This window comes from Vipera berus (genome assembly GCF_964194415.1).
Source record: "Vipera berus genome assembly, chromosome: 12".
Classification (NCBI taxonomy): Eukaryota; Metazoa; Chordata; class Lepidosauria; order Squamata; family Viperidae; genus Vipera; species Vipera berus.
The window spans coordinates 1,692,176-1,712,970 of record NC_138215.1 but is presented as its reverse complement, the minus strand read 5'-3'; the positions used below and the strand labels follow the sequence as shown (position 1 = coordinate 1,712,970).

The following is a 20,795-nucleotide window of genomic DNA, read 5'->3' as shown; positions in this document are numbered from 1 at the left end:
AGAGGTTTCAGCCGTGCCTCCCCTGCAGTGAGTTTTCCCACCCAGGGCGGCACCAGTCACCTTTTCTCTCCTCCTTGCAGGGGTCACCCGGCAGAAGGCCCAAGAGTGGTGCATCCAGCACAGCTTTGAGTTGGTGGAGCTCAGCCCAGAGGAGCTTCCAGATGAGGAAGGTGAGATTCGGCTTTTGCCTTCCACCCACAGGACTTTCAAGCCGTTCGATTTCCCTGTGCTCATCGGCAAGTTTTGTCCTTGCCAGAAAAAGGCCCGTATTTCTGCTGGAAGCATCGCTTCTCTGCCCACCCAATCAAGTGCGTCACAGGTAGTCGGAGACCGTGGTTTGGGGATGTGCGCAAGGGCGTCTATTTTTTGTGGGCATTGCGCATAACAAAGAGGCAGATCATTCCTCCTATCATTGTGGCTGCCAGCTCAACTTTTAAAAACAGCCCTAGACATGGATCAGTACATAACAAATCCAGTCTCTTTCAGTGTCTACTTTTTCAGATCTTTTTTTTAAATGCATATGTATTTCATTCACCACATTGTCTCAGGAGCTGAGCTTTTTGCCGTGGTTGTTTCTGACTTTCAAAATGGTTGAGATAATTTTTGCAGAGAGAGTAAGTAATTGATCACATGCCAGATATTGGAAGATTGCTGTCCCCCACCAGTCCCCTTAGAGAGAGGTGTGGGGTGCTTAGGTTGCCCCACAGAACTGGTCCTTCAAGATGCTGCCTTCTGGCTCCTTTGTGTCATACATGCCACGTCCGTAAACATTGGGGTCAGAGCACTTTCTCTCATATAAGCTCCTGGATACTGGCAACCTTGCAAATATATTCATATTTCTCTCTCTCTCTCTCCATACATACGTATGTACGTACGTACATACATATGTACGTACATACAATTTATTGGCTACCCAGCCTACTACAGGGTAACTCTGGATGGCTTATATTTATAATAGTCCTTTTTTACAGGAAAAAAATGCTTGAAGGCCAAATTTTAATATTTAATCTTTGAAAGTTTGGCACACTTGCTTTTATGATGTTTAAGTAGCCCAGACTTACGTGATAGTGAGATGAGCAGTATATAATTTTAATTAATAAATAAATTTGGGATAGCTGTCTTTGCCCAGGTGAGTCTGAGTTTGGGCCTTTGTATCAAGGGCTGTAAAGAAGGAGATTTTGTTTGTTTATGTCACTGATGTAGGGGTGAAATAGCGTAGTATTTCTTGAGCTATTTCCTGATAGATATTTGACTGATTAGGCAAGAAATCTGTGACTAACCTTAGTGGTAGACAACATCTTATTTCTTCCCTCTCAGGTTAAACAGATAAAGACGGCTTGTCATAAACTCAGTTCCAGTCCAGAAATGCATCCTTAGGCTCAGAAGCATCCTGTTATTTTATTTTTATATCTTTCACCCCGAAACAGGATGGTATTTTTTAGGATTCTAAAAAAAGAGTAATCTGTCCTGCCTAGTCATTATTAGAATTTCAGTTTTCAAATATGCCAGTACTTCATTTGAAACTTTAGTGTGTGGTGGGCATTCAAGGTGATATAACAATTTTTATTATTTTGGTTGCATTGTCATTTTGATTGTTTCTTTTGAGTCACTGCCTGAGGAGATCACAGCTTTCTAAAGTCGCTGAGTCCTTTGCTAGAGCAGAAAATGCTGGAGGGTTTTTTAAATTAGTCCTCAACTTATGACCACAGTTGAGCCCAAAATTTCTGTTGCTAAGCAAGACATTTAAGTGAACTTTGCTCCATTTTACAACCTTTCTTGCCACAGTCATTAAGTGAATCACTGCAATTGTTAAGATAGTGAATCTGGCTTCCCCATTGACTTTGCTTGTCAGAGGGTCGCAAAAGGGGATCACGTGACCCACCCGGGACACTGCGACAGTCATAAATACATGCCAGTTGCCGAACATCTGAGTTTTGATCATGGGACTGTGGGGATGGTGCAAATGTTGTAAGTGTGAAACAGGGTCATGAGTCATAACTTTGAACGGTCTAAACTAAACAAACTCTTGTAAGTCAAAGACTGCCTTTATTTTGTCATTGAGTGGGGATAGCTGTGAAGAATTTGGCAGTCGTCCTCCTTAGGGCCATTTTACACGTTGAGTGTAGGATTTATCTTTCCCAAATAGTCGGCCTGGGCTCCCCGAGGTCTGCTTGCGCCTCAGCGGAGCTTGCAAAGGTTTGGGGTGATTTTTTTGCTGAGTATAGAATTCTGACCTTGGTTTGCAGAATATCGGAAAGATTTTCCCAGAATCTGCAAAAGTCCTCAACTTACAACTTTTCATTTAATGACCATTCAAAGTTACAACTGCATTGAAAAAAGTGACAGGACCAGTTTTCGCACTTACGACTCTGTGTGGCAGCAGCCCCATGGGTCACGCGGTCAAAATTCAGCCACTTGGCGACTTCCGGTTTTGACGTTGCAGCTATGCAGACGCAGAAAGACGGGGCTCCATCTTTCGCATTTGGTTTTGCCCTGCTGGGGGACCCTGGAAAGGGTCAAAAGTCGCCCCGTAGAGGTGGCAAGCAAGGAGGGGACTCTTAATCGCAGAGGAGGGGGCAGCCCTCCTGTTTGATCCAAGGAAGCTCTCCAAATCAGCGGGGAAAGACTGGCTGCATTCATGTAGCCAGTCCGAAGCTGCTGACAATAAAAGTCAGCAAGCACTGCCAAGCAGTTTTACAGCAACGTGGATGAAACTGAGTGAGACCTGATCCTTTCTTTATGATTTTAAGACCTCTTCCTAAAAATCTGCCCAAAGCATTCCTCCCCGATGAAAGAGGGAAAGGAAATTTCTGCCTCATTCCTTCAGAAAAGAAAAGCGGCAAATGAATTACTTGGGAAAAATGGCGAAACCCATAAGACCTATTTGGAATTAATATACAGCTTTAAAATTTGGGGACTAAAAGTATTTTTAAGACCTTTTTTCTAAAGAAAAAGACTTGAAAAGTTTACAATGTAAATTCTGGATTTAAAAACTGGAAAGTGGCATTGATGACATCTAGTGGCAAATTATGGCACTACAACTTAATTATGCCTAAAAGAAACCTGGCTTGAAGCCCAGAACTAGATAAGACTGGCTGGCCGTGGAAGCTTTTACTATTGAGAATTTCAGCTGAGAAAAAAGGAACAGGCTTGGGGGCTACTTATCTGTGTGGCAAAGATGATAAATATTCTAAATTTGGCCTGTCTGAATTTTGAACATAAGTACTGACTTTCAGAACTGTATTGTGGATTTATCTTCTTGTAGAAGAAACATATGGAACACTTTGAATTATAAATCTTGATTGTTGAACAACCTTCAGTAGTTCTTTTTTCTCCCTGGTCAGAAAGGACAGAAAAAATGAATTTTACTTATATCTGCTTAGGGGAGACTCAGGAACGGACAGTTGGTTGGATAAATCTATAAAGACTACTTATAAAAAAATACATAATAAAATGGATGTTCCATACTCAGCATTAAATAGTAAAACATCATCTTTAGCATCTATTCCCAGTAGCCTTAACTTGCCATATCACCAAGAAAATACTGATGAAACACAGAAAGAAATTCTCTCCATGTTGAAATTACCGTATTTTCCGGCGTATAAGACGACTTTTTAACCCATGAAAATCACCTCAAAAGTTGGGGGGTCGTCTTATACGCCCAGTCGTCTTATACACCGGAAAATCAGTGGGTGGCGTCTGGCGGGAGCCGGCAGGGCAGTCCTGCGCACGCGCGCACTCCCCGGCTGCTCCTTAGCAGCTGGGGAGTGCGCGCGTGTGCAGGACTTCCCTGCCGGCTCCCGTCCGACGCTGTTCCCTCTTGAGGCAGCTGCTGCCTCAAGAGGGAAGAGCCGGCTCCCGTCCGATGCTGTTCCCTCTTGAGGCAGCAACTGCCTCAAGAGGGAACAGCGTCGGACGGGAGCCGGCAGGGAAGTCCTGCACATGCGCGTGCACGCAGGACTTCCCTGCCGGCTCCCATCCGACGCTGTTCCCTCTTGAGGCAGCAGCTGCCTCAAGAGGGAACAGCGGCGGACGGGAGCCGGCAGGGAAGTCCTGCACACACTCGCGCACGCAGGACTTCCCTGCCGGCTCCCGTCCGACGCTGTTCCCTCTTGAGGCAGCTGCTGCCTCAAGAGGGAAGAGCCGGCTCCCGTCCGACACTGTTCCCTCTTGAGGCAGCTGCTGCCTCAAGAGGGAACAGTGTCGGACGGGAGCCGGCAGGGAAGTCCTGCTCCCGTCCGATGCTGCGCTTCCGCCGGGCGGTGCTGGCCGAGACGAGCCAGAAGGCAGCCGCCGTGAGCGCGGCGCTGAGGGGCAGCGGCAGGACGGCCAGCAGCCCCACGTGCAGCAGCAGCCGCCGGCTCAGCAACAGGTCCGAGCGCAGGAGCCGCACCGCCAGGCTGCCCAGGAAAAGCAGCCACACCGAGAGGCTGCACGCCCAGTCCAGCTCCATGAGGGGCAGGGCGGGAAGCCGGCCGGGAAGAGGGATCGGGAGCCCAGGCCGAGCGCGCCTCGGCCGACGGTGAGAGGGAAGCGGCACATGAAAAAGAGGCTGCGGGCGGAGCTGCCCCGCCCTGCGCCGAATGGGAGAGGTTCAAGGCCTGGGGGGGGGGAAGCAGGAGGGGCGCCGTCCGTCCGGCGTTGCCTGCCGCCCGGAAACGCTGCACCTCGGGGGCCGGCAGAAGCGCGGGAGCAGCGGGAGGGCCGGCGGGGCCAGTCGGGCCTTCGCCTCCTCTGTGACGGACAGGGAGGACAGGGCATGTAAGTATTTTCCGGCGTATAAGACAAAAAACCTTGAAAAACCTCTTAAAAATAGGGGGTCGTCTTATACGCCGGGTCGTCTTATACGCCGGAAAATACGGTAATACAAAAAACAATTACTTTAGCTTGTAAGCAGGTTAATAATAACACAAAGGAGATAAAAGAACAATTTTCTAACTTAAATCTACAAAAAATAGAAGGAAAACTAGAGAATGCTGACACAAACATTGACGATCTAAAGCAAACGTTTCAAACTTGTGACGTCACGTCGCGCAACCTATCGGAACGGTTTAGCCATTGCCGGCAATGGGATGGGCACAACATCCGCATGATGCATCCGGCCCGCAGGCCGGCAGTTTGACACCCCTGATCCATAGGAAGAAATTAATGACCAGATTCAGATAAATGGAATTAATGAAGAGGTGGTTGCTTCATTACATAAAAATAGGCAAAACATGTGGTCTCTTGTGTCAAAGGTATTGTTTTGAATCACTGGCATGAGATAGGGAGGAGCCAAGATGGTGAACAGGCAGCAAAGGCTGTAAAGAGCTCCTCCAAAAGTAAAAGCTTTATTTTATTTTATTTTTATTTTAACTCTTTAACACCTTTTAACACTGCATTTTTAACCTATTTTTAAATCTGTTTTAACCCTTGTTTGACTTTTTATAATAGTCAAATACTTTTTATAAAGGATATATATTGGAGAGGCTACCAGTGTTTTACCTACATTTTAACAACTCTACAAGCCAGGATTACCAAGAATGGGGAAAAGGAGAAAGACACAGTGTGTTCACTCAGCAGCACAGAGTTCTTCCAAGCCACTGAAGCAGCAGAAAATGGAAGATTTTGCTGCAAATAGACAGCCTGCTCCAATAAGTAGCACATCTGTATGTGACTCATTGGAATGGGATTTACAAACTGAACTTGAAAGCAAACAGCATATAGAACTTTCTGTTTCTCTCACAGAAAATAGCTCCCCTCCCTGGAATTCAGCACCCGCTTTTCCTGCACAGGATGGGACAGTAACAAACCGTAAATTCAATCTACGAACTTTTATCAATTGTCACAAGGTTGACTGCTTGAAAGAGTCTTTTGCAAAGTTTATCAGCAGTCAAACAAACATTGCAGAAGGACCCAGGAGAACACATAATGATAGACATGGGATGGCTAATGCAGAAATGGAAACTAGAATAGGCCCCTCTCTCCCTTCTATAAATGAGAGAGGAAAGAATATCCACAAAGACAACAACAGTCAGATAGTTCTAGAGGTAACCATTATAATCTCAGTTTACAGACCAACCAGGTTACCTTGCAAATCTATGACAATAGAAGGAATAGAGGATGTTGGAGTGATAGAAAAGCTGTTAGGCAGTCTCTGAGTCAGCTGCTCCACTGCAGTATACACAGATTGATTTATTACATGCAGAGTGGCTGCCCTCAAGAAGGCAATGTATGTGGATTTTGCTATCCTTCAAACAGCCCATAATTCCCTCAATGCTTCTTACAATGAAGCACTTCCTGAGCACTTTTTCAATATTTCCACTGCGTGTTTTCCGCTCAGGGAACCTGTGCCCACTCATGGTTCAGTCTCTCCATGAGGGAACTATTGTTTTAAATCCAAGCGGCAACAGACCTCATACTGATACGTTTGAAACACGGGCAGCTGAATCAACCTTGAGAAAACAGAGAAGTGATCCACAAACAAGAGTTACCCACAGTCACTGATTCTGTTGAGGACGTGCCAGAAATGTTGATAGACTTTAACGATATATTGCCAGAACCTGAGCAAGCTAATTATACACACAGACTGGATGATTTAAAAGAAGCATTGACAACTATTCAATCTAATGCATCAAATAACAATTATCATAACTATCCTCCAACAAGTGCCCCTATGGAGAACTTAAACTGACTATATGAAGGCCAGTGCAAGAAAAACACTTTAAACATTGCGTAGAAGCCAAGAAAGCCCTTAGTTTGGCATACAAGGAGTACAAAAAATGAGACTGGGTATGGCAGTAAAGCAGTTCTTAAACAGTTACTTACACTTAAAAAACAATTCAAGCAATTGATTGCATTCAAGAAGAGACAAGACACAAGGTCTTCCTGGGAACAGCTCATTGTGGCAGCAAAGCAAAAGAACTCTTCTTTATTTTGGCGTTTAATAGCTTGCCACTCTGAAAGAATCTATACCCCATTAGACACATATATCTCCTCTAACCTGGGAATTCCATTTTCGGAGAATGTATGAAGACCCCTCCAGCGAGAGTACAAGGTCTATAATGAAGGATTTATCTGAGTGGCCTCCAGTTTCAGAGTCTGAAATCAAATCCCTCATTGGCCAACTCAGGATCGGGAAGGCTCCAGGAGCTGACTTCATTTCAGCTGAATTACTAAAGAATAATATGGAGTGGTGGATACCCATCCTGGCAGCGCTATTCACCTATATTGACTCCACCGGCCATGTCCCAGAGGATTGGGGCTTGGCAATTGTGGTCCCAATTTATAAAAAGGGAAAGAGAGATAACCCTGCCAACTACAGACCAATAAGTCTGCTAAATATAGTCAGCAAACTCTTATGCCAAACACCTTCAAGATAAATTAAAGGAGTGGCTGGACCTTGAGAACCTGATTGCCGAAGAACAAGCCGGGTTTAGAGAGGGGAGAGGCACCATAGATGAGTGCTTAGTTCTTCATCATTTGATTAAAAAATATGCATCAGATAGACCTGCATCGTTATATGCCTTTATAGATCCTAAGGCACGGTTACAAGGACTAAGCTATGGGAGAAGCTGGAAGCTGCCTTAATTGATCACAGACTGTCTGTTACATGCCTTACATACCAAAACATCCCTCAAGGTGAGGTATAATACGCAAGGGTTTCTCTCGAGATCAGTTGAAACTCAAAAGGGGGTTAAACGGGTGCATTTTGGCCCCCTTGCTCTTCAATTTTTACATAAATGATATGGTAAAATGGTTAAATAATCCAAACTAGGTAAAAGGTAAAGGTTCCCCCGCACATGCGTGCTAGTTGTTTCCAACTCTAGGGGCCGGTGCTCATCTCCATTTCAAAGCCGAAGAGCCAGTGTTTGTCCGAGGACATCTCCGTGGTCATGTGGCCGGCATGACTAGACGCCAAAGGCGCACGGAACGCTGTTACCTTCCCACCGTAGTGGTCCCTATTTTTCTACTTGCTTTTTTATGTGCTTTCGAACTGCTAGGTTGGCAGAAGCTGGGACGAGTAACGCGCTCACTCTGTTAAGCGGCACTTGGGATTTGATGCCAAACTGCCGACCTTCTGATCGACAAGCTCAGCGTCCTAACCCACTGAGCCACCGCGTCCCTTGGTAATCCAAACTACCACCCCCAAAAAATAGGTGACCAAAGCATTGCTCTGCTGCTCTATGCAAATGACATTGTGATTCTCTCCAGGGCTCCAGTTGGCCTTGCGAGCCCCTGTCCAATGTTGCAAATATAATAAACTGGACATAAACAACTATCGTCCGGTCTCCAACCTTCGCTTTTTGGCGAAGGCTGTTGAGAGTGTGGTGGCACGGGACTTCCGGTGGCGGCGCGGCGCCGAAGACAGCCTCCCCTGGCTGCCCGCGGCTCAGCTGTTTGTTTTTTCGCCCGAAACAGCGCCGATCAGCTGTTCGGGCGAAATTGAAGCCCCCTCCTCGGGAGAAGAGGAGGGGGTGAGGCCCCAGGTAGGGGTAGAGTTCTCCGAGGCCGCCTGAGCTTGGAGCTTGGGCGGCTGAAGGATCGAACTCCCCCGAAGCCTGGGTTGCTCCCAGCTGGCCGTCGTCTCTGCTCCGATTTTTTTGGAGCAGAGCCAGGCGTCTGCGAACCATCCCTGCCTGAAGAAAGGACTATGATTTAAAGGAGCAGGCAGAGCGGTGCAAGAGGGAAAAAGGTGAAGAGGATTATTTTATTATACTCTCGAACTTGTTGGACTTTTTAAACTTTAATTAAAAGTGCGTCATAATTGAGGATTAAAAGATGGCGGCTAAACCTCCCTCTAAAACTCTCCGGAGTGGAGGATCCTCGCCGGTGCAACAATCATCACTACAGGCGTTGCACCCTCCTGAAGTGCTGACATCGAAGGATTTGCGAGATGCTCTGGATAAACATGCCCAGGTACTTTTGGACTCAATTAATCAATCAATTGCTGATAAATTTGCACAGATGGAGGAGAAATTGGAGAAATTCGAGGAAAGAATGGAAGAGAGGATGGAACAGAAGTATAGCGTGATGAGGGTAGACATTTTGACTTCAGTGCATAAAGTGGCGGAATGTGTGGAAGATTTAGATGAAAAAGTGGATGATTTGGCTCAAAGGAATGCTATATTAGAAGTAAAAGCACGCGAGAATGAAAATGTAAGAGGCAAATTGGAAAGGGAGTTAAGCCTTACCCAATATTACCAGATGCAGTTTGCTGTCAGAATCAGAGGTTTAAAAGAGAATGTTAAAGAAGATTTAAAGCAGCTGATCTCTGAGGCTCTCGAAGGGGTATTGAACCAGCCAGCATCTGAAATAAGAGCAGCTATGGACAAAGTGTTTCGGGTGAATTTATGGATTGCTAGACAGAGAAAATTGCCTAGAGATGTGGTGGTTTATTTTGCAAAAAGAGAAATTAGAGATCAAGTTATACAAGCTGCCTATGATGCTAAGGTCGTGATTGCTGAACAAGAAGTCTTGGTTTTAAAGGAGATTCCTCCAAGGATTTTAAGGGGAAGAAAGGACTATACATTTCTTGTGCAAGAGCTTAAGCAAAGAGATATAAGGTTCAGATGGGAGATTCCAGATGGGCTGATGGTGATGTATGAAGGTAAAAGGTACAGGCTGATTACTGTGAAGCAAGCGCGTGATTTCTACAATAATGTCTTAAAAGCAACCCCATTAACGCTTCTGGAAGCTGGAAAGGGATCTGGAGAAGAAGAACAACAAGAGGAGGAAACAGAGGAAATTGGTGCTGGAGGAGATCAAGCTACAATTTCTTTGGATGATCCTAGAGAGCAAAGAGTGACACGTGCTGCTTTAAAACGAGCAAAGAAAATAAAAGAACAAGATCAGCAAAAGCCTTCAGATTCTTCACAACGCATTCATAGCCAAGCTGTGGGAGGAGTACGGCCTAAGGAAGTTAGTCCTATCAAAGCTGTGGTCCAAGAGCTTTTCGAGGATATACATGGCAACTAAATTTTTAACCTGGAATGTTAATGGACTAAATTCACCGCAGAAGAGGAAGAAAGTTTTTCAATATTTAAAACAATTTAAGATAGATGTTATATGCCTGCAAGAAACGCATATTAGAGTTTTGGATCAAAAGTACTTATTGAACTCGAGGCTGGGTACGCAATTTGTTGCTTCTGCAGAGAATAAGAAAAATGGAGTGGTTGTTTATGTTAAAAGTGCCTTAACAGCGGATCTAATCGAAGCAGATAAGCATGGAAGATATGTTATGATTGAGCTGTTGTTAGCAGGTAAAAAGACGCTTTTAGTTGGATTATATGCACCGAATCAACAACAAGCTGACTTTTTTAGTTTACTTCATACAAAGCTTACCCAGTTGGATTATAAATCCTTTATTTTTATGGGGGACTGGAACGGAGTTATGGATGTACAGTTGGATAAGGCTGGAGCCTTTAAGCGCATTCCAAGTCACGCTAGACTGCCTAAATCTTTTTTTGAAATGAAGGATGACCTGGAATTGCGAGATATTTGGCGTGAGAGACATCTGCAGGAGAAGGATTATACTTTTTATTCTGATAGACACCAATCTTTTTCGAGGATTGACTTTATTTTGTTGACTAATGATTTTCTTTTGAGAACTAAAAAGGTGAAGATCTGCGCAAGAATTATCTCTGATCACAGTCCAGTGTGGTTGGAGATTGATAAGGAAAAAGGAGATAGGCGCTCATGGCGCGTAAATGAGAATTTGTTTAGAAATCAGAGAAATGTGGAAGAATGCAAACAGCGGATGAAGGATTTTTTTGAGATTAATATGAATAAGGGTACCTCTATGGATATGGTTTGGGATGCTAGCAAGGCCTACATGAGAGGAGTGTTGATATATATGAATAATAGACATAGACGTGCAGTGGAAACTAGAAGGAAAGAACTGGAGAATGAAATAAAGGAAAAAGAAAAGGCTTTGATTTTGAACCCAGAGGATGTGAAGATCAAGGAGGCTATTAGATTGTTAAGAGGACAATTTGATAAATTAATGGCTGACCAAGTGGCGACCAATCTGCGGTTTGCTAGGCATAATACTTTCTGTAATGCTAATAAACCAGGCAGATGGTTAGCTTATAGACTGAGGAAAAAACAAAGGGCATCTAATATAGATAAGATTGAGTATAAAGGAAGGGTTGTGTATCAACAGAATCTTATTAAGGATGCCTTTGTGGATTTTTACTCGAAATTATATACTAAAGAGGACATTAATGCAAAAGATATTGATAAGTATTTGGAGAAGGCTAGCATCCCGGTTCTTACGCAAGTACAAAAAGAGGGGATTAATCAACTGATTACAGAAGAAGAAATTTTTAGAGCTATTAAGGAACTGAAGGTGGATAAAGCACCAGGCACGGATGGCTTGACTGCGGCCTATTATAAAAACTTACAATTAGAGATGATAAAACCGTTAAAGGAACTGTTCCAGACAATCCAGAGGGGGGGAAAGGTGCCTCCGTCTTGGAGAACAGCTTTTATCTCTTTGATTCCGAAGGAAGACCAGGATGCTACTTTAGTTAAAAATTACAGACCGATATCGCTTTTAAACACAGATTATAAGATATTTGCTAAGGTTTTGGCTAATAGACTGATGAGGGTTCTGCAACAGGTGATTCATGGGGATCAAACGGGGTTTATTACTGGTAGGCAAATGAAAAATAATGTGAGACATATAGTTGATGTGTTAGAGTTTTTGGAAAGGCACAACCAGATCTCTGCAGCGCTAATTTTTTTAGATGCTGAAAAGGCTTTTGATCAATTGAATTGGCAATTTTTGTTGAAAGTTCTAGATAAAATGGATTTTGGGGAAAATTTTTTACAGCCGATTAGGGCATTATATCAAAAACAAACTGCCCGAATCATAGTCAACAATAGCCTGACAGTAGCATGTAATATTGAGAAGGGCACAAGGCAAGGCTGTCCGTTATCGCCCTTGTTATTTGTGTTAACATTAGAGATACTATTGGTTAAGATTCGGAACTCGGAAAAAATTAAAGGGATACAAGTTGGGGATCAGGACTATAGATTGAGAGCATTTGCAGATGATCTGGTTGTTACAGTGACCCAGCCAGAGAACTCTGTTGTGGACCTGATGGAGATAATAACACAATATGGGAAGGTTTCTGGATTTAAAGTAAATATACAGAAAACTAAAATTTTGGCTAGAAATATGACAGTTTCACAGAAGGCTCTCTTAGAAGGATTAACTGGATTTGAGATTGTTAAAAGGGTTAAATATCTGGGGGTGATTTTGTCGCCCTCCAATACAAAGCTATATAAAAATAACTATGAAAAACTATGGGGGAAAATTCAAAAGGAATTGGAGAGTTGGCAAAAATTGCAATTGTCTTTGCTGGGACGGATTGCAGCAGTGAAAATGAATGTCCTGCCCAAATTTTTATTCTTGTTTCAAATGATACCGATTCTTAAGAAAGACTCTAATTTGGAGGAATGGCAGCGAGGTATCAATAAATTTGTGTGGGCAGGGAAAAAGCCACGAGTTAAACTTAAGATTATGCAGGATACTCGTGAGAGAGGTGGCCTTAAACTGCCTAATCTTAAATTATATTATGAAGCTGCTGCATTAGTAGGAATAAGTGATTGGATTAATTTGACGCAATTGAGGTTATTAAATCTTGAGGGCCATGATTTGTTGTTTGGCTGGCATGCATATTTGTATGATAAGAAGGTAGATACTGTGTTTAGGATGCATATTTTAAGACAGGCATTGCTGAGAGTTTGGAAGAAGTATAGACATAAGCTAAGCAGCAAGATACCATTGTGGGCAATTCCAAAACACGCAATAGAAAATATACATGCTGGTTTCAAACATGATGTGACTACGTACAAGGAAATTTTAAGCCTGGAAAGGAATGTTTGGTGTTTGAAATCATATAGCCTCTTGCGAGAAGAGAAGGTTGTTCAATCTTGGTTTCAATATATTCAACTACAGGCCAGGTGGAAAGAAGACCAGAAAAATGGATTTACAATGACTGATGGAAATTTGACTAAGCAGATTAGAAATCAGGGGTCAGCACATATTAAACGGATATACCTTGCATTGATAGAGATTGACTCGGAAACAGAGCTTGTTAAGGACTGTATGATAAAGTGGGCCCAAAATATCCAGGAAGTTATTACAATGGACATGTGGGAAAAGATTTGGGTGAGGAACGTAAAATTTACACAAGCTCAAAATTTAAGAGAGAACTTTTACAAAATGTTTTATAGATGGCATCTAGATCCTAAAAAGCTTGCAAGTATGTATCCGAATTATCAGCCTAAGTGTTGGAGGTGTGGTGATGAAGATGCAACGTATTTCCACATATGGTGGACTTGTAAAAAGGTTAAGGCTTTTTGGATAAAAGTCTGGTGGAATATGCAGAAGATTTTTAAACAGAGGATAAAGTTTTGTCCGCAACTTTTTTTGTTGGGAATAATTGCAGACGCTACAGTTGTGGACACTAAGTTGATGTTGAATTTAATTACGGCGGCAAGACTTTTGATAGGCCAATATTGGAAGAAAGAGGAACTGCCGACCATAGAAGAGTGGACTTTAAAGGTTTCCGACCTGGCAGAGATGGCGAAGATTTCGGCTTATTTGAAAGATCATTCGCAAGAACGCTATATTATGGAATGGAGAAAATGGATTGAGTTTATCCAGAACAAGTATAGGGTTAAGAAGTTTTACGTAGCATTTGAATAAGTCTTCTTTCGTGTTTTTTTTTTCTTTTTTTTTTTTATTCTAGTTTTTTATATATATTTAATATTGTTAAGGTGTGTCTTTTCCTATATAAGCTAGAGAGTGATGGATTTTAGAACTTATAGTTGTTAGTATATGATTGTTTATGATTGCTTTTTATATATATACCTTGTATTTAGCTCTGGGAAGTCGGGGGGGGGAGGGGGAGGGTGGAGGGAGGGGGGGAGGGAGGGAGGTTGGGGGGAGGTAGGGGGGGAGCAGGGAGGGGGAAGGGGGGTTTCTTAAGGGAAAACTGTATTTTAAAACTTTTCAATAAAAAAAAAAAAAAGAGAGTGTGGTGGCACATCAGCTTCCTCTGTTCCTGGAGGAAACTGATTATCTGGACCTGTACCAATCGGGTTTCAGGCCCGGGTACAGCATGGAAACGGCATTGGTCGCGCTGGTGAATGATCTCTGGTAGGCTCGGGACAGGGGTTGTTCCTCTGTCCTAGTTCTATTAGATCTCTCAGCGGCTTTTGATACCATCGACCATGGTATCCTACTGCGGTGTCTCAGGGGGTTGGGAGTGGGAGGCACTGTTTTGCAGTGGTTCTCCTCCTATCTCCTGGGCCACTCGCAGTCGGTGTTGATGGGAGGGCAGAGGTCCGCCCCGAGGCCTCTCATTTGTGGAGTTCCTCAGGGGTCTCGGTTCTCTCTCCCCTCCTGTTCAACATCTATATGAAGCCGCTGGGCTAGATCATTCGTGGTTTCAGGGTGGGGTATCATCAGTACGCTGATGATACCCAACTTTTTTCTCCACCCTGAACCAACCCAGTGATGCCCTCGCCGTGATGTCCTGTTGCCTGGAGGCGGTCCGGGTCTGGATGGGGAGAAACAGGCTTCGTCTCAATCCCGCCAAGACTGAGTGGCTGTGCATACCAGCATCTTGGACTAACCAGTTTATTCCACCTTTAATGATGGGGGGGTGAGGTGTTACCCCCCGTTGATAGGGCTCGCATCTTGGGCTTCCTCCTGGATTCGCGGCTCAGTTTTGAAGACCATATAGGAGCCGTGACCAGGGGGGCCTTTGCCCAGGTTCGCCTGGTGCGCCAGTTGCGGCCCTACCTGGACCGAGATGCCCTGCGCACAGTCACTCATGCGCTCGTGACCTCCCGATTGGACTACTGCAACGCTCTCTACATGGGGCTGCCCTTGACCACTCGGAGGCTTCAGCTGGTGCAGAATGCAGCCACGCGGGTTATGATGGGGGATTCCCGATACTCCCATGTAACACCTCTGCTCTGCGAGCTGCATTGGCTTCCGGTTGCCCTCCGGGTGAGATTCAAGGTGCTGGTGATGACCTATAAAGCCCTAAATGGCTTGGGTCCGGGATATCTGAGGGAACACCTGCTGCCGGCATCAAGCTCCCTTCGTCCTGTGCGCTCCCACAGGGAGGGTCTTCTCAGGGTACCGCCGGTAAAAGATTGCCGGCAGATAACACCCAGGGGGAGGGCCTTCTCTGTGGGTGCGCCTGCCCTTTGGAACCAGCTGCCTGTAGAGCTTAGGACTGCCCCTGACCTTCGCTCATTCCACTGAAGACTTGGCTTTTTGAGCTTTCTGGCCTGGACTGAGAGTATTAATTGGGTTTTAATTGGATTTTAATTGCGGTTTTATATTTATTCAAGGTCTAAATGTAATTATTTTAACTGTTCTTAATTTTTGTAATTGTTGTATTGTTATTTTAAAAACCTTGTGACCCGCCTTGAGTCCTACGGGAGAAGGGCGGTATATAAGTCTAATAAAGATAAGTCTAATAAAGATAAATTATGAGAAAACAAAGGTTATGGCTTTTGCAAAAAGGCCAAAATGGTAATCATGGTATCTAAATAGCCACAAAATAGAGCAGGTAACCACTTTTAAGTACCTAGGGGTGGTCATCCACGTCACTGGCTCACGAAAAGCCCATGGAGAATACGCGGCTGCCTCTGGCCAACGATCAGCAAATGCCATTCTTATTTTTTTCTGCACAAAGGGAGGACACTATGTTCCAGCTGCAATTAAGCTCTTTCTGGCCAAGTCGTTAGCACAGCTTCTCTACGGGACTTGCTCAGACTCTCAGCTTTGTGTTTTACACCACTGGAAAGAGTTCAATCCAAATTTATCAGAACAATTCTCCAGATGCTGCGCTGTGTCCCAAATGCACTTCTGCACCTGGAGGCAGGATTGATAAAAGTCAAAGCAAGACTCTGTATAGCTTCCTTAAACATCTGGCTAAGGCTTAATTGCTTTCTGCAAGATAAATTTTCCTCTTCATGGATCAAGACAGTCGAGTCCAACCTTTCCAAACTAGGCTTCTCATCAGCCTCAATTCTCAAATTGAACTATGACCAACCAAAACAAACCTTGCGTCAAAGGGTAGAGGACATCGAGAGGCAAGTGGACTTAGGTATAGCTCCGCTGTTTCTGGCTCCAGACTCTATTAGATACGTGGTTACACCTGCCAGGTATCTTAGTCAGTTGGAGTCAGTAAACCACCGGAAAGCATTCTCGCTCGCACAGTGCCATGCGTTTCCATCGGCCGTCCTGTACGGCAAGTACAAAAAGACACCGCTGTCTGAAAGACTCTGTTCCTGCGGCTCAGGAGAGGTGGAGACCATTGGACACCTACTCCTTCGATGCTCCTTCTACAGAGCCAGTCGGAAAAACAATATCCTCCCCATAATTGATAGGTATCTGCGTCGTTTGGAAAGTATTTATCTCCAGTCGCTGCTTAAGGATGAGCAGGCAGTGATCACAGCGCAGGTGGCCAGATTCTGTGTAGCAGCATTGGGGATTCACCAGAAACATAAATAATCATTTTAGATCTTTTTAATAATCCTTTATAATTGATTTTATTAGGTGTTTTATCCAGTTTTAGACTATACTCAATGTATATTTATTGTCAGGCCAGTATGATTCAGTTTTTCTGAAGCTAGCTTGTTTTTGATAACTAGGCAGAGCTTGGTCACCCATTGATTGCATCATTGATTGTGACATATTGCTGTGTGATGGTTCTGTTTAGTTTTGTTTTATTTGGATGTTTGATTTATGTGTGGCCTTTGGCTGTAATGATTGATTGATTGATTGATTGATTGATTGATTGATTGATTGATAAATGAAAACTCAGAAGACACAACGAGAATACTGGAAACAGAAAAGACATTTCATAAACCAGGACATACTGGATGACAAGGAAGGAGAGCTGATGGAATGGAAGATAAAGTCGTTAACTATAACTGTGGGGAACTGGAAAAGAAGGGAGGCGGTTTAATGAATATCAATGGGCTAGCTCTTCGAAAAACACTAACCAAATTGTTTCTCTTGTTCCAAATAATATATACAAAAGTAGAGGAAGAATTATTTGATGATCCAAATGCACTGACTTGGAAAGTTAGTTGGTAAAAAAAGAAAGCTAGAGTAAGATTGAAGGAAACAGAAGCTTTGACCTGTTAGAGGGGATGCCATATTATTGGAGGTTTGAATATGGTTAAGAATAGATTGTTAGAAATAGAAGTATTATAGGATTTGTAATCTTGGTATGAAAAGGGAAATAAGAATATGTTAAGAACTTTGAATAAGGGATGCTTTTGGTTGCCCAAATACAACTTGTTTTGAAATTATAAATGATTGGGATACTTTGAACATGGATGGGAAATTAAAATTGAAAAAAGCAAAAATAGGATATGGATTAAATAGGTGGAAATTGAGTGCAAATGCAATTAAGATATGCTTTGGCTAGAAAAGATATTTTAAACTGATATTATTGATATTGTTAGAAAAATGTAACAAATGTTGATATGCAGTTGTATGTTTACCAACAACAATAAGAATTGTATTTGTTTAATGCGGAAAAATGGTTATTACCAGAAGAAGAGAGGATGTACTGGCGGGTGTAATAGTGGACTTAGTTGGAAGTAGCTTATATGTACCACAGAATTACTAATGGACTCAGTCATCACGTTGTCTATTGAGCACTTGTATGTGAAAATAGAAAATTAATAAAACATTTATTTAAAAAAAAATCAGCCGCTTGGCAGCTGGTTCATCTTTATGACGGTCAGAGTGTCCTGGGGTCACGTGATCAACTTTTGCGACCTCTTGACAAGCAAAGTCAATGGGGAAGGCAAATTCACTTAACAACGGTGTTACTAACTTGACAACTACTGTGATTCACTTAACAACTGTGGCAAGAAAGGTCATAAAATGGGGCAAAGCTCCCTTAACTGTCTGTTCTGCTTAGCAACAGAAATGTGGGGCTCAATTGTGGTTGTAAGTGGAGAGAGCTGCCCGTGGCGCTTCTCGTTCACACCACCAGCGTCTTGTGGGCTCCCCCTCCCCGGCTGGGGTTCATCCAGATTGAGAACTGAGAACGGCTTCGTTCTCTTGAGCAGCATCCAGGCCCCTCCTCCTCGTTTCTGACAAATCCTTTTAATGAGTCGTATTCCAACTCTGCTCTCCTCATCCCCACTTTAGACGATTTTCCAGAATCTACAGGAGTGAAACGAATCATCCAGGCCTTGCATGCCAACGTCTGGTCAAACGTGGTGATGAAAAACGGTATGGGCTTTTAAGGTCAGCTTTTAAAAATTAATGCAAATAATTTTCTGGCACGGGTGTGGAGAAATTCCTCCCAACCTCCAGGGATGGTTTACCCTAAGAGAACCTTCCGATGCCAGGACGCTGCCTGCTGAGAGTTGCAGGGCCCGGCTGGCTGTAAATGGCCTGCCCAGGAGGGGGTCTTTTCAAGGCATTGGCGGCTTCTTGTAGCTGTCTGTGGCAGCACTGGCATCCGGCACTGGGGGGAGATGAGAGTTGATCTGAGGTTCAGCCTCAAGCCACCCCTGGCTCTGTGGAGTGAGAAAGGACGACCCTCTTTTTAGCGTGTCTTGCAGTCAAACAGAGCCCTGTGTGGAAGCAGGAGTCAGAAAAGTCAAGGTGGCCGCCGCGACGGTGCCATCAAGGCTCTGCCTGGCTTTTCCACGGGAGGCCCAGGTGACGCCCAGGAGGGGCGATGGAAGGTTTGTAGGCAGCCTGTCAGGCAGAGGAAACGCAGCTTTAGGCTTCCCTTGGACGTTTGCGTGTGCGAGAGATGATTAGTGCCCTTGGATTGAATTCTGGGTGGGGAGCCTGTTTTTCCTGCTCTGCGCAAAGCCAGTGTGAGACGGTGCAGGTGCCCCCCTCCCCCCCCAGGGCGGGAGTGCCAGCCTGGCCGCAGCGCCTTTGGGCTGGAAGGGCCTTCCGCACCAGGCGGCTTCCTCGGGCAGTAGCGTAACTGGCAGCCAAGTGTTCTGTACCAGCCTGCTACCGGCCTTGCAGAAAGGCAACCCCTGTACAAACAGCAGAGGCTGGAAAACGTCTGCCAAATTTATTACACAAACAAACAACAAAACATGAAACAAGATACCAGAGCTTTGATCCTCTATCGGAGCGGTTGCTTTCAGCAAACCAGCCCTTCCCCAAACACTCCCTTTATAAGAGTTCACGGCGTGGCCTCTCTTTGCCTCCTTCCGAGAAGTCCCACAGCCTTTCTCTGCTTGCTCCTACTTGACTGCCTCCTGCGTCGGGCGTCCTTGAACAGGGCCAGCTGTGGGTCATCTTCATCCACACTGTCGTGCTCGCACAGCTGGGTCTCCACCAAGTAAGAGGGGCCTGGCTGGGGGCTCTGCGGAGCCTCCAAGCCATCATCAGCAAGTTCTTCTTCAACACCCCCCTCCTCCCCCTCGTCTGAGTCATCCGAGTCATCCGACCCAGCTGCCGAACCCACAGGCTGACCCTGAATCACAACACCAAGACATTCGCTCCCGGCTGCTCCTTTTGGGCTTTGCTTCCCCGTGCTCTTGGTCCGAGTCGTTGGCCGGCCTGGGTGGCTGCTCGGCTTTGCTCTGCGGGCGGGAGGAGAAGCGCCCCCAGTTTCACCGCCTGCAAAAGCTTAACGCCACAATCTGGGAGGGAGTCACTTTGGGGGGATGGTCAAATCCATGTTTATTGAGAAGTACCCTTTTGATTGCTGGCGGCAGAAGCAGCTCCCCAAGGCGGTGGGAAGGGACGAGGGGTCCCCTCTGCGAAACCCATCCCAAGAGGTTGGTGCTCCTGCCCAGAGAAGCAGCAGCTGCTCCCAGGTTCTGCTAAGAAAGGCCGGAGGGGAAGCCTGGTGGAGTCCTGCAATTGCTGCTGCTAGACCAGGGGCCCCCAACCCCCCGGCCACGAGCCACTATTGGGCTGTGGCCCATTTGGAACTGGGCCACGCAAGCAGCGGGCAAATATGCATGCAGGTGCAGCTGCATTTGCACAGGTGGCAGGCGTGCATGAAGCTCCATCTGCACGAGGGGCAGGTGCCTGCGTGCAAAGCACCATTTGGAACCAGCCCCTCCTCCCAACCTCCACTGGTCCACCAAGCCAGAAAGGCTAGACCACCTTCCTCTGGCTTTAGCCTATTCCAGAGTGGTGACGGGCCTTCAGGGACCAGCAAGTTCAGGCAGGGGCCACGTGGAAGCCTCTGAGCCACGTCCTGGAGTGTTGCGGCCGCAGCCTTCAGGTAGCTTGGCCTCTTGCTTCTGGCTGGGAGTTTCTGAAGCTGCAGCCGAATGCCTTCCAGGCCAGGGCAGGGCTGGGCGATGCCCGGCCAGCCATTGAAGGGCCTGGCCTTCTGCTAACTGACCCTCCTTTCTTCCTTTTCAGAGGCAAGTCACAGCTTTGGCCTTTTCCCAGCCTTAGCAGGGGCAGATCGCAGGATCGGGTCAGAAGAGAACAAAGCTCCAGAAGTAAACAGTTTTTTAAAAAAATTATTGGGTGGGATGTCTGCTCCTTACAGCTTCATCCTTGGCTGTTTTGCCTTTCTTCTCTGCATCTATTATGCCCCTGATTTAGCTCTGGGGCACTCCATTTTAATTCACTGGGCAGGGCCCTTCATCTTTTCTTCAAACATTTAATGTTGTTCTTTACAATTAAAACTTTGTGTTCCAAGGATCCCCATATTATTTGTGCTTGGTATTGCAATTGGAATTTATGTAGATTTAGACAAAATGTCCTTTTGAACTGGTTTGGCTCTCGTTGGCCTCGTGGAATTTGCATCTTTGAGGCT

At 45.1% G+C, this 20,795-nt stretch overlaps 1 protein-coding gene across 1 annotated transcript in view; it reads left to right on the top strand.

The window, feature by feature from the left end:
- Positions 1–20,795, top strand: part of AAGAB (alpha and gamma adaptin binding protein) — a 35,465-nt gene that overhangs the window by 11,432 nt on the left and 3,238 nt on the right. Inside the window, exons 4-6 of the mRNA XM_081337306.1 lie at positions 81–170; positions 18,188–18,271; positions 20,393–20,475. Of these exons, the coding sequence (XP_081193432.1) occupies positions 81–170; positions 18,188–18,271; positions 20,393–20,475 (257 nt within the window). The remainder of the gene's footprint in view (positions 1–80; positions 171–18,187; positions 18,272–20,392; positions 20,476–20,795) is intronic.